Source organism: Protopterus annectens, chromosome 2.part0, assembly GCF_019279795.1.
Source record: "Protopterus annectens isolate FY-2018-M chromosome 2.part0, PAN1.0, whole genome shotgun sequence".
NCBI classification, from domain to species: Eukaryota; Metazoa; Chordata; order Ceratodontiformes; family Protopteridae; genus Protopterus; species Protopterus annectens.
In genome coordinates, this window is record NC_056728.1 from 392,255,744 (window position 1) to 392,270,058 (window position 14,315).

Consider the following 14,315-nt stretch of genomic DNA (forward strand, 5'->3'; position numbering starts at 1 on the left):
CATTCTGGCAGACAGCTTTAGTGCAAACTTCACCCCCCTCTCACCCCTTAAAGGGCCCATAACCATACCAGAAAAATGTAGGGCTTCGTCAGTCACCGACACACAGGTTAAAACAGCCCTATCCAAAGCCAAAAACACAGCCTCAATGGGACTGGGTGGGGTCCCAGGCTGTGTCTTACAAGAGCTGCAAAATGAACTAACCCCTCACCTAAACACACTGTTCAAATTCAGCCTCTCTACAGGCTACGTGACAACAGAGAGGCACACAGCAACAGTTATCCTGCTCCACAAAGGTGGAGCCACAACAGACCCCGGGAACTATCGCCCTATAAGCCTGACTAGCATGGTCAGCAAGGCTATGGAACGCATCATCATGGAACTCATTAACAGATACATTGGGAACCTCCAAACCTTGGACCCTACCCAGTTTGGCTTTGTTAAGGGCAGGCATGCCTCCTAAACCTGGTGGTCGTCTTTGAGACGGTTACCAAGGCATTAGATGAGGGAAAGGAGGTCCACACAGCCTACCTAAACCACGCAAAGGCTTTCAACACCATTCCCCATTCTAGTATTATAGACAAGCTCACCAGCTTGAACATAAACCCCTACGTCATGAGATGGGTGGCCAACTGGCTCATGGATAGAACCCACATGGTGAGAGTTGCAGGCTCTATGTCCGACTCTAAACCGCTTACAAGTGGCGTCCCCCAGGGCTCAGTCCTAGGACCCCTCCTGTTTGGTATATACTTCTCAGAGGTACAGGCAAGCATAGGAGGAGTATGGCTGACCAAGTTTGCAGACGACTGCAAACTAGGGGCCATAATTGATTCTCCGGCTGATACAGACACCCTCCAGATGGGTCTCACTGAGACAGATACCTGGTGTCAAAATCATGGCCTCAAGCTAAATGCCAAAAAGTGCATAGTCATCCCCTTTGGAAAAAACAAAGTACCCATGATCTACCACATAGGTGATAGTCCCCTAAATACAGAAAATGTAATAAGGTATCTGGGGACCCAAGTAGTTAGTAATCTCTCCTTTGATAATCATATTGCCAAGGTGGTTAGAAAATCCTTCTATGTGGCCCACCTAATCACAAAAGGGTTCACATCTAGAACAAAAGAGGTTATTGTTCCTCTCTACTCATCACTCATTAGACCCATCATAGAATACAATGCCCCATTTGGGATGTACCTTACAAGACACCTGCAACAGCTGGAAAGGCCACAAAAGTACCTCACCAAGAGGATTACTGGCCTCAAATAGATGCCCTATGCAGCCAGACTCAAGAAACAACAGCTGTACTCGGTTGTATACCGCTTACTCAGAGGTGATCTCTGCCTGACATATAAGGCCATGTCTAACCCAGAATTGATGGACATGCTCCACCTAAAAAAAAACAAATCCCAGAGAGCCACACGCTCTAGAGATATAAACCTCACCACAACAATAAATTGGACATGTTGGAGGGATACATTCCTATCCCAGAGACTCCCCGTGCTTTGGACCAGGATTCCAATATACATCAGGCAGAGCCCCTCACTAACACTCTTCAAGAGAAACCTTGACAGGTGGATGGGAAACAGAAAATTTACCCCGGGGATCACTGCAGTGGCTCTGCTGGACAGTGGCGCAGGGAACTAATGGCTCTGCTGGACAGTGGCACAGGGAACTAATGGCTCTGCTGGACAGATGCACAGGGAACTAATCTAAGGGGGTGGCGAAAGCCAACACATTCTGGCTAGGCTTATAAATGCCCTTTGCAGATAGCCTAGTACTTACCTATGAAACTATGAACTATAGAAGAGCTGGAAAGCTTGGAAGATTTACTTTGCACTGAGGAGCCAGAAGGCTTGTTTGATTTAGTTTGCACTTGAATCAAGGACAAAGCTCTGGAGGCTAAAATACCATAAATTGACTAATTATGCCTACATTATGTATACTGGCAAACACCAAGTAAATGTGCAGTAAGAAACCTTCTGTGTTCCCTGATACTTTATAATCAATAATTGTGCCTCTCATCCAGTGGAATAGCCTGATTGTATGCACATTTTCTAAACAAGGGCAAGGGCATGGTAAGAAAGTTGGGCCTTGCTCCAGTGGCAATGAAAATGTTAAAGGAAATTGAAAATTACTTCATATGACTAAAAAGGAGTAGAGCAACACTCATGAAAAAAAACTGTTGTAGTCACACAGATCCGATCAAACTCTGAGCAACAATCAGAATTAAATAGTAAATTAGTACAGATCTATTTTTCCATGTCCTTTCACATGGCATAGCAAAGAGCAACTTTAAAATAAGAGATGAAATGCATGATGGGAATGGCGAAGGTACCAGCCAGTCTGAAAAAAGTTTTATCAGCCAAATAGCCCTAATGTGTGCAACATCAGTACTAATAGGTACAGAAGATGGACCTCTTATCAGAGAATAAGATTTAGCAGAATTTATATGTTGCAATACCGCAATAACTTACATGAATAAGTACAAGGATATCTAAAGAAACCTAGAAATTATATCATGACTGATGCTAAATGTGCAGGACCAAACACTTAAAGAATTAGAATCATCATCATCATCGACCGCCTTTCTTCCATTTTCTAAATGAGGTCAGGGTATCTTGTTAACTGCCGCACTCAATGTAGATTCACTGCCACAATTCTGCCTTCATCAACACTCATGCCTTAATCGGGCAGATCTTCTTTACACAATCTAGCCACCTCTTTGCTGGATGCCCTCATTTCCTTTTACCTTCTTCCTCTCTGTCCCAAATTTTCTTCACCAGATTGTCTTCTGCTTTTCTCCATGTATGGCCAAACCATTGTAATCTGTTCTTTTTTATCTTTTCTGCAATTGGATCTTGTAAAAGAAAATGCAAAGATCAATGCACGTTAGGTTCAAGCAAGGCACCCTTTAATACTTGCAGCAAGGAGACAAAGCATGTAGGTACAAGGTTTGTCTGATTTTCCATAGTTCAGCCTACAGTTTTTATACAGTTTTCTGCAAGTTCACAGAAAGATGCTGTTATTAGATTTGCTGCTGACATGGTCAGATAATTGCTGTCTTGCAAAAACATGTTTGAGAAAAACAACCTGGCCTTGGGCTTGTTTCAGCTTTCCTTAGATTCTCACAATTCTTTCTCTAGTTCTAATATGATACATTCAAGGTACAGTCCTGGCCTCAATACACATTCTGCTGACCATGGTGGATTTATAGACATCCATTGTTCTTTTTTCAGAGCTTCTATCAGCTGCATATTTTCACACAGAATAAGCAGAATAAATGTATTAACTCATTTTAACCTTTAATGCACTAAACCTGCATATTGCAGTTATATATTTCAATACACCAAGCCTACATATTGCATTGCAGTTATACATTTTCCTAACAGATCTACTTTGGCTTCTGCTCTTATGTCTTCATTTCTTCAACTGTCCCACAGTGTGCATCTTACTACCCTTCTCGAGCACTTCATTTCCATCACTTCTAGCTTTCTCATCTGCTCTGCCTTCACTGCCCAGGTTTCTGTACCATACAGTAGTACTGGTCAGACCACTGTCTTGTACACCTTACTTTTTGTCGTCTTTGGGATTCTTCTGTCATATACTATACTTGGCACTCTGTGCCATTTGGTTGCGGCGTCTCTGATTCTAGCTTTGACCTCTTCATTCAGACATCACTTCTCCTCAACCACCCTTCCCAGATACTTGAAGCTATTAACCTGTTATACTATCTTCCCTTCTATCTCAGTTCTCAGCTTATTCTAATTTCCACAATTTGTTGCCATTACCACTGTATCTGTACTTACTTTCATCCCATGTGCCTTCAGTTTTGCATTCCATTCCCCTATCCTTTGCTGAAGTTCTTCCTCAGAGTCTGCCTGTAATGCCACATCATCTGCATAAAGCAACTTTGTTGGTCCATCCCCTGTGACCTGTTTGCTAACGTAGTCCATCACCTGTATGAACAGCAGTGGGCTCAGACTTGAACCCTGATGTACACCTACTCGCACTGGGAACCCCTCTGTGAAACCGAACACTGTTTGTACTTGAATCATTTGGTCCTAGTACATAGCTTTCACTAATTCTACAAGTGTTTCTGGGACTTTGAACCACTGCAGTACTGGCCAAATCAGCTTTCTTGTGAACTTGTCATATGCTTTCTCCAAGTCTAGGAATGCCCCGTTGGTCTATATCCTCATTTCTATCTTCTTTTCAACTATCTGTCTTACTACAAGCATTGGGTCATTTGTGCTACAACCTAATATGAATCCACACTAGTCATCTGCTATCTTACTTTCTACTAGTCTGCATATCCATTTATCAATTACAGTCTCCAGAACTTCCATGCAATGTGACAGGAGTTTGATACCTCTGTATTGCTCACAGTTATGGATGTCCTCTTTGTTCTTGTACACTGGCATGAGTATGCTTACTCTGTATTCATCTGCAATGCACCTTTCCCTCCACACTATGAGTACCCTCAGGAGCCATTTCCCCCCATTTCACCCCATATATTTATCATATCTGCTGTGACCTCATCTGAGCTTGCTGCTTTCCCTGACTTCATTTTCCTCAAGTGCTATTCTCATTTCTACAGTGGGCTCCTCTTCTTCTTTCATCGTAAGCTATGTCTGGAACAGTACAGCTTCTGTGGGGTTTTCTTAATTCAAAAGCTGTTGGAAGTGCTCTTTCCATCTGCCTTTGATGTCCTGTGGACTGGTGAGCAGGTTGTTGCTGGCTTCCCTTATGAGGGGTGTCTGACTATTTTCTTTATCTTTCTGTCTTTGCCTTGTAACCTGATATAGTTTCTTTATGGCACTTACTAAGTTACTTTTGAGAAACTGGTAGAGTGCTTCAGATGTCCTGTCCTTTCTAAGCTTCTTTTTAGACAACCAGTACCCAGACCTCTCAACTGTACAGATTTTCGGAGAATGGCCAGATTTTTGCCCTATATATTCGGTCCATTTTCCATAAAATTGTGGTTTTCTGACAAATTAGTGGCAAATCATTAAAGATTGAAGTTAGAAAATAATGACAGACATTTGAGTTTCAGAATTCCTATCTTTTAGAAAATTCATGCTAATGCAAAACCTATTATCCTATCAACTTTCTAGGTCTGTAAGAGCAATATTTAAAAAATTGTCCCTATTTTTGAGCCTTTATACCACTTTTCTTTATGGCTTTGTCTAGATTTCTTGTTCTATGAGGTTGAGAGGTAAGTTCCTGCCTAACATGGTCCTTCTTTTCTTTCTCCCACTTTTTCCTGCACTCCTTTCTTTTGATGACTTTTTGGACTTCTGCATTCCACCCCCGGCTTTCCTTATATACCTTATTTTCATACCTGGATCAGCCACATATCTGTTGTGTAGTCATCACACATGCTGTTTTGCAGCACTATCATTCTTCTATAATTCCACCTATTTCCTCCTCTTCTTAGTGGTGTTATAACCCTGAGCAATTCCTTGAACTGTTGTACTTTCTTTTCTGTCAACTTCCAGGTCTTCAGCCTGGTCTCTGTTGACCTCAGAGCCTTCTCTGACTATTGCTTGCAGCCGACTGTGGCAAGTGGTTTATGCTGTCGGTCTACTGTTTCAATGGGGATGACTTTGTAATCACTGATTCTACCCAACTGCCCTTTCCTTACTAGGAGGAAGTCTACCTGAGTTGCATGTTGGCCACTCTTGCATGTGATATTGTAACTGTCTGTCTTTCTGAACCGTGCATTGGCTACTATCAAGCCATTTGCCAGACAGAAGTCTAGAATGGCCTCTCCTTCTTTATTCCTGTTGCCCCACCCATGTGGACCTAGGCAGTCCTCATATCCTGTTCTGTCTGTCCTGATATGTGCATTCAAGACACCCATTATTAACACTAGTTCATGTTGTCTTGCTTTATCTAGGAGGTCCTGCAACTGCTGTCTGAATGCACTCTTTTCCTCACTATCACAACCCTGCAGTGAGGCATAGGCTGAGATTATGAATGCTGTCCTATCATTAGACTGCATTCTGATTGCCATGAGTCTGTCACTAATTCTGATGACATCCCTAACTACCTTCTGAAGCCTGTCTCTCACCACAATTCCTACACCATTTCTAGCCTGTCCTCCTCCTGAGTAGTAGACTCCCGAGCCAAGTGTCTTTGCTGCGCTGCCCTTCCATCTTGTCTCTTGGATACATAGGATGTCCATCATCCTCTGTACCATCATGTCATTCACTTCCAAGATGTATCCTGTTAGTGAACCTACATTGAGTGCAGCAATTCTTAGCTCATGTTTGGCAGACTGATTGGTTTTATGTCTAGCTTTCACTCAACATAGCTATCCCAGGTAACCCAGGCTGGGCAACTGGACAACGTACCTTATTAAACCAGGGCTGCTGTTTCTTATGGCAGGCACACATTGGCCAATAGAGGCACATGTACCCTTCCCACCAATAGCATGGAACCCTGGCATAGGTCGGAGTAGACCAGTTTTACCATTGATTCAAATAAAGTTGGATGAGATTAACTACATATCCCTTATGTCTTTTAATTGCTTTAGTATTTTACTTATAAAGATTGTTAGCCTGCTTTTACAACATTGCTACCATATTAGATGAATATGTTTAAAATAGTGTACATTTTAGCTTGTGTTGCAGTTTCAGAAGTATTTACATTGTAGTTAATACTGAAGTGATTATTCCTGAGCTGATCAGTTTCTCCCATTTTCCAAGGAACTGTGACCATGGTCCAAAGGTGAAAAATGTATGTATTTGAAATCAAGTCTAAAATGTACAGAACTGCAGCTTTTCCCAGTTAGGGGTCACCACAGTGAATCACCTGTCTACTCATGATTGGCAGTGGAGTTTTATGGTGTCGAGTTGCCAGCCCAGCACCCAACTTTCCACAGAAGGCACATGCACACACTCACACCTAGGGCCAATTTAGAATGTCCAATCCACCTACAGCATGTCTTTGGGATGTGGGAGGAAACCGGAGCACCCGGAGGAAACCCACGTGACCACAGGGAGGACATGCAGACTCCGCACAGAAGGCACCCCAGCCGAGGATCGAACAGGAGAACCTCTTGCTGTGAAGTGGTAATACTAACTGCTGCACCACCATGGCCACCCAAATTTATGTAGAACAATAACAACCATAAAAGCAATTTATAGTAGAACCTTTAATTAATTAGGGAATCCTTTAAGCTATGCAGTTAAATTAATGGTGTGTACCTCAAATCTTGCTGCTTGTCCTAGGGAAATGCAGATGGAAAGTAGTGCCTTATAAATGAAAAGTAGTATGCATTTTGCAATTGAACATCAAGTACACCAAAAGTAGGAATGTAACAAGGGACTTTCCTTGTCTGGGACAACATATGTATTTTGTACTCCCTGACTCAAACCCCTAGCCATGCCAGACTTGGTTCCAACTGAGTGCTATCCCTGCCCACTATCCCAATCTCCATTCAAAATATATAAGCAATTTTTAAAGTGCTTTTTACCACCATCCCTGCCAACCTTCAAGCCTCCCCTTATTGATATTGAGTCCATTCTTCTCCCATTCTTTATATCCATAGGATGGTGAGAAGAACCAACCAGAAAAGCCATCATATATGCAGCTAAGAAAGTGATTTGTGCTCTCACTGGCATTCCAGCAATGAGGGCATTTCCAGTGAGGCCATAACTCTGCTCCTAGTGGTTGAAATACGCATGTGTGTCACATCAGTGGTATTGTATGCCCTCTTTTTTTGTATATGCTTACTTCCACAGTCATTTAATGAGGGCTACTGTTATACATATCCTTCTTACAGGCTATTTGTGTGCTGTACAAGCCTCTGCTAACATGGTGGTAATCAGCCAATCAGAAGCTACCACAAACCTCTCTCCCACTTCTTCCTGTGCTGAGCCATAAGTTGAACTCCTTTTACGTGGGTCGTAGTCAGGGTTTTAGTTGAACCCCATTTACCCAGGTCATAGTCAGGGTTTTAGTTGAATCCCATTTACTTGCGTCATAGTCAGAGTTTTAGTTGAACCTCATTTACTTGGGTTGTAGTCAGGGTTTTATCCCTCTTTGCCATAGAACCATTTAAATACGCAAGTAATAACCTGAGGAAATGCAGCCCTTTTCTGTGGGAAAAAAGATCTCTAATTTTTATATATAAAGAAACTGGTATCAATCAGTGTATTCATTCTGAATACTATTTAGTCTTATTAGTGCCAACAAAAGGGATGTCCCACTTGTAAACATATTACAGAGAGGAAAACAGTCCTTTCTAGTCATAAGGCAGCATAATCTGTCTGCTGTTAAATTGCAATAAGTTATTCATACCTTAGCAATTAATCCTCATGACTTGCAATTTATTTTTATAGCATCCAAAATCTGTACATGCATTGCTTGTGAAATCACTTTCATATGTAACTTTGTAAGGACATTCACACTCTGTGATGAAGATTCTTCATAATCATGCTGATAAACCTCTGTCCAATGAATAACTCACAACTTTTAATCAAATTTGCCTTCCTGACTATAATGCATTTTTTTATCTATCATAGATATAATGTCCCGCATACTATATTCAACAACCATTATAATATATAGCCTGTAACGTATCTGTTTTTTATTTCAATTGCATAAAATTATGTCATTGTCTATTTGCATTATGTGTCATTGACACAGGCTGAGCCTGAAAGCAGTCCAAAGTGATCAGTGTTTTACCCTCGTTATGAAATAAAAATAAAATAAAATATTTCTAGGCAGAATAAATTATCACTGACAGTCATAGAAGCCCAAATTATATATAGCAAAAGTATGATTTTATTTATTGGATCAAAACTCCATACACCTCACCATCACAGAAGAATTTGACCTGTACATTGTCTAAGTCAGTGCTGTTAATAGTAAGAAATAGTTAAACATTAGTACAAATGGCCCGCGATTCTCATGTGGTAGTTGCATCATCGACTTAATCAGCACATAAATATGATAATTTCTGACATTACAATAAGCTAATAAAAATAATGTTTTTTCACACTTTGATCTATAACATGTCTGGAGAGCTTGATCTTGATCAACACAGCCTTTTTAAGCTTGTGCAAAATGGGGTCAGTGAGGTAAGATTTAACAAGTGCACTCTAAAAGAACATGGGTTAACTAGGACTTTTTTATTTGTTTATGTCCCAGGTAGATAGTAATCATATTGCCAAAGTAGTTAGGAAATCCTTTTATGTAGCCCATCTAATTACTAAAGGATTCACATCTAGAAATAAAGAGGTTATAGTGCCCCTCTACTCGTCACACATCAAACCCATCATAAAGTACAATGCCCCATTTGGGATGTACCTCACAAGACACTTCCAACTGGTGGAAAGACCACAAAAGTACCTCACCAAGAGGATCACTGGCCTCAAACATATGTCCTATGCAGCTCGACTGGAAAAACTCCAGCTGTACTCAGTCGCATATCGCTTACTCACAGGTGATCTCTGCCTGACTTACAAAGCCATGTCCAACTCAGAATTGATGGGCATGCTCCACCTAAAGAAATCCAATTCACTGCGAGCCACTCGCTCTAGTGAGCTAAACCTCACCACAACAATAAATAGGACATGCTAGAGGGATAGATTCCTGTCACAGAGACTCCCCATACTTTGGAACAAAATCCCCTCACTGACACTCTTCAAGAGAAACCTTGACGAGTGGATGGGTAACAGAAAATACACCCCTGGGATCACTTCATTGGCTCTTCTTGACAGAGGCTCAGTTAATTAATCAATGGGGTGGTGAAAGCTGACACACTCTGGCTAGGCTTATAAATACCCTCGGGCAGATAGCCTAGTACCTACCTATGAACCTATTGTTAGGCATTGTGTGGTAAGTTGTGCTTTAACTCAGCTGAACTTCATTTTCACAAATGTTGAGGCAAAATCATATTGACATACAAACGTTATGCAACAAGAAAAATAGTGAAATGGGCCTTGGGAATCATGTGATGAATAGCTACCAAATGAGAGGCCGAGTTCTGTTTGGAATATCATATAAAGTATGGGACAGGTAGAGAGCCTGCCATGGAAATAGGTTTATAGGATGTTACTAGGCTACTGACCAAGGGTCTTTACATGCCTAGCTATTAAATCCCAATATAATACTAGATGAAAGACATTGTCTATGCCAAGGTTTTTCTAGCAAGAGCTACCTATGTCCAGGTGAGAAGCCAAGGTAATCTGTGGCAGAAATTTACAGTTTCCCATCCAGTCATCCTGGTTGCATTTAAACAGGGTCATGGAGGTGCTCTGATTGATATGGATTGGAAGCCTATTCCAGAGGAGTGGCAATATCTGAGACATGTATCTGTCACTCCAGCAGATTCTGTTTATGTCGCAGGCTAGATTGAGGTCCCTGGAACGGGTGACTCTAGTCCCATCTGACTTATGGATGTGCAGCATTTCCATTAGATTTGGGTCAGAGATAGCCCTGTAAACCAGACGTAAGTTGCCTCTCAGTAGTCCATATGCTACTCAGTACAGTGACTGCGACTTCAGTGTGTCCGTATAAGATGTGTGCTAGAGATACTGAATTTTTTTAAGTTAGGAAATCCCTTTTCCCCATTTTGCACATGGGGTTGGGGTGTTACTTCAACAGTGAGAATCATCTCAAACCAAGGTTTACACCGCCGGGTGGGTAATAGTTTATCCATACTATTCACTCACAAACACACTCACACCTATTGCTAATTTAGAGTGTCCAGTTCACCTACTGCATGTCTTTGAAATGTGGGAGGAAACCGGAGCACCCAGAGGAAACCCATATGAAGGACGTGCAGACTCCTCACAGAAGGCATCCCAGCCAAGAATTGAACTAGAGGACCTTAAGACCAGATAGTGTAATGTTTTGATGAGACTCCATTTAGTTGACACTAAAATGGCTGACTCCCATAGAAGGTACCCATGTTTTCTTGTGGTGTGTTCTTACTATTAACAGCACTGACTTAGTGCTAATGTGTAAATATGTTTTTATATTCCTCATTTATGCTGGAGCTGACTAGTTATTGTAAGCTGACAAATCACACTTTGATAAATTGTCTTAGACAATCAGAACTTATGCATTCTCAAACTCTAAACAAATGCATGCCAAAAGTATCATTAACATATTGGTCATGATTTATTCTTTATAACCCAAATGCAAATTTAAGTGCTATTGAGTTAACAAAATATAACTGCTGCTATAGATATCTATCTCTCTTTCTGTGTGTGTGTGTGTGTGTGTGTGTGTGTGTGTGTGTGTGTGTGTGTGTGTGTGTGTGTATATATATATATATATATATATATATATATATACTTACACTTCTCCACATATTAGAATTGAATAGAATACATGCACTTCTTCCTCTCCCATGTGTTTTTTGGTTTTATTGAGAAGTATATGCCTGCAGTTCTATATCAAAGAAGAGTAACTCACTTTTTCTTGCTTTTCATAAAGTTATATAGATCCATGTTGATGCAGTAAAGATTATTTTTGTTGAGTTTGGAGGACAGAGTGATATACTTTCAGACATGTAATATATTAATATGTAAATAACTTTTTTCTACATTCTTACCCAAATCTGGGTGTGTTAAAGTTTTGCTGTAGTACAATTTAACAACTGTTTTTATTTGTAAGTGAATTTTTAATGTTGTGAATATATGGGCTGTTTTTCAAGATAGGTTTCAGAAATTAAATCTATCTGTTCTTTTTCAGTCTTACAGTCAGCGTGCAGTCACACTGCACAGTTTTGTACAGCTGAGCAACAATATATATATATATATATATATATATATATATATATATATATATACATTATTAGTACTGTTTGCTTTTTAATGTTAACATTGACCACTAATCTTTTCTTTAAGCCTGAACAATGTATATCTGCATGTAAAATAGTAGTGTAACAAATTATAATCGCAGTGCAAATGAAGCATAAGAAGTTCAAACATATTTTAGTTGTTAAAATTATTATCTCTCTTTTTTCTTCTAGGATGGGTGGTTTTTATGCCCCAGGTTTAGTTGGACTCAACATAATTCGTTTGGTGACGTCAATGTACTTCCAGTGCTGGGCAGTGATGAGCAGTAACGTCCCTCATGAACGTGTATTTAAAGCTTCAAAGTCGAATAATTTTTATATGGGACTATTACTACTCATTTTATTTATGAGTCTGCTGCCTGTAGCTTATACTGTCATGTCACTTCCACCTTCATTTGATTGTGGACCATTTAGGTAAGGAAATAAGCATTAAAGACGCTACTAAATAAATATGTGTTGTCCAGGATTCAATAAACTCTGTGTAGGCTTCGCGCAGAGCCTACACAGAGTTTACATATTTACTTGGTGGTACGCAGTAAGCAGTAGCATGCAATGCATATTAATGATGCTCGGGAAGCCTAAGCTGGGTTTCGTGGCTAGCAACAGTGGTGCTGGTCAGAAAACCATGCATGTGAATGCAGATACCAATTCTGTGTAAAGCAGAGAACCTTCAGTCTGTTGATTTGCAAGGAATGCCACAATGAACACCAGGACTTCACAAATAGCAGCACATCTGCATAAAGGCCAACATAACGAGGGGAAAAATAACCAGAAATAGGGACATATTTGACATAGATGTCACATGGAAATGTGTTAGAATGTAACACACTCAACTTCTTAGAGCAAGAAATCTGGACAAAGCCATAAATAATGGGGGGAATGAAGGCCCCCAAAAAAGGGACAGATTTTTAATATTGCATTTCCAAACTTAGAAAGCTGATAGAATAATAGGTTGTACAGTAGCCTGCACTTTCTGAAGAGCATGAAGTTTGAAACTCAAATATATGTCATCAGTTTCTGACTTCAATCTGCAATGACATGCCAATGATTTGCCAGAAAACCAAAATGTTATAAAGAAAAAGATAAAAAATATGAGACAAAAAACTGGACATTCTTCATAAATCAGGACAGTTAAGAAGTATGAACTCAAATCTATGTAATATTGACTCACATCAGTCCTGAGATCATCCTAGTGATATGGCAGAAATGTACAGCAAAAAAGGGCATGTCAATAGAAGATGGCTGTAGCAGCAACACCAATCACATATCTATATGGTACAGTGAGGACTGTACAGTAAAAATGTATTGTCTGTGACTGTCACATGAGCAAAACAGTGCAAGAAACATCTCTGTGTGTATGATTTTCAATCCATATATAATGGTAGTAGAAGTAGCGAACTTAAACTCGTCTTAAGTCAAAAAAATAATACAAAATATATCATTTAAAATACTGTACAGAATTACTAAGTATTCAAAAGTAATCCAAACAGGATAGGCAGTCTGTTTCCAGTCGAAAATCCTTTATTAAGTACACATACAAGTGATCCAAGTAAAACAAAAATAGAGTAATACAAACAAGCCAAATGCAGAGCAGCACGGCAGTTGAGACGGGTCCCCACGTAAAAGATATGTAAAAAACTGTACCAGTCACCATAAACGTGGTACCCTTGATGGCAATAGAACGTAAAAAGAGAATTCTCTCAGTAAAATACTCCAAGTCTCTGTAATCCAAATGATAAAATACGAAGCAACTGTTAATAATTCAAGAACACTTTATTACTAACAACGAGTGAGCGCTTTCGCCAAAAGGCTTCTTCAGACTCTTCATGCATTACAAAAATCTTTTCTGCTTTAAAAAGCCCACCAACCACTGTCATTGGATACAGCATCCCGATCAAATACGGGACTTAAAGTGATATGCACTTCATATTCCACTTTAACAAATAATGGTATACAAAGTCTTTCTTTAAAAGGTACATATCCAAGTACAATCTGGTTAAATCAGTAACATATCAAAAAATGCAAGTAGTCTAAGTATTCCAGTAGGGACGAACATATAGAGAACGTTCATCCTGCACTTACAATATGTTTAGCAACCATCACACTTTTTAAAGAACTATAAAAAAATACAATTTCTTATAATACTTCATAATAAAAACATATTTTCAAAAATAAGTGAATTATCTATGTACATTTAAAAGCACTACATTATAAGTTACTCATGCCCTATAGGTATGATGCTAATCTGTAATTTAATAATGCACATAGTCATGTTTAACTCGCACACATCATAAAGACAGTGCAACTACCTGAACTAACCTCTGAGCATACATAATCAAATCTATCTAAAAGACATTAAACAGTGTATATAACATTTATCAATGTATAGCTAGAAATTGTCATATGCCTACGCATACTATACCTTCTAAACTAATATGTAAATATAATAGTTACTAAAATAGTAAATAATATGCTAGTATATGTTAAATGCAATGAA

The 14,315-nt window shown here is 39.6% G+C and overlaps 1 protein-coding gene across 1 annotated transcript in view; it reads left to right on the forward strand.

Annotated features, from left to right (window-relative positions):
* TMC1 (transmembrane channel like 1) overlaps positions 1–14,315 on the forward strand; it is a 902,740-nt gene that overhangs the window by 751,239 nt on the left and 137,186 nt on the right. The window contains exon 12 of the mRNA XM_044060320.1: positions 11,993–12,232. Coding sequence (XP_043916255.1) covers positions 11,993–12,232 — 240 coding nt within the window. The remainder of the gene's footprint in view (positions 1–11,992; positions 12,233–14,315) is intronic.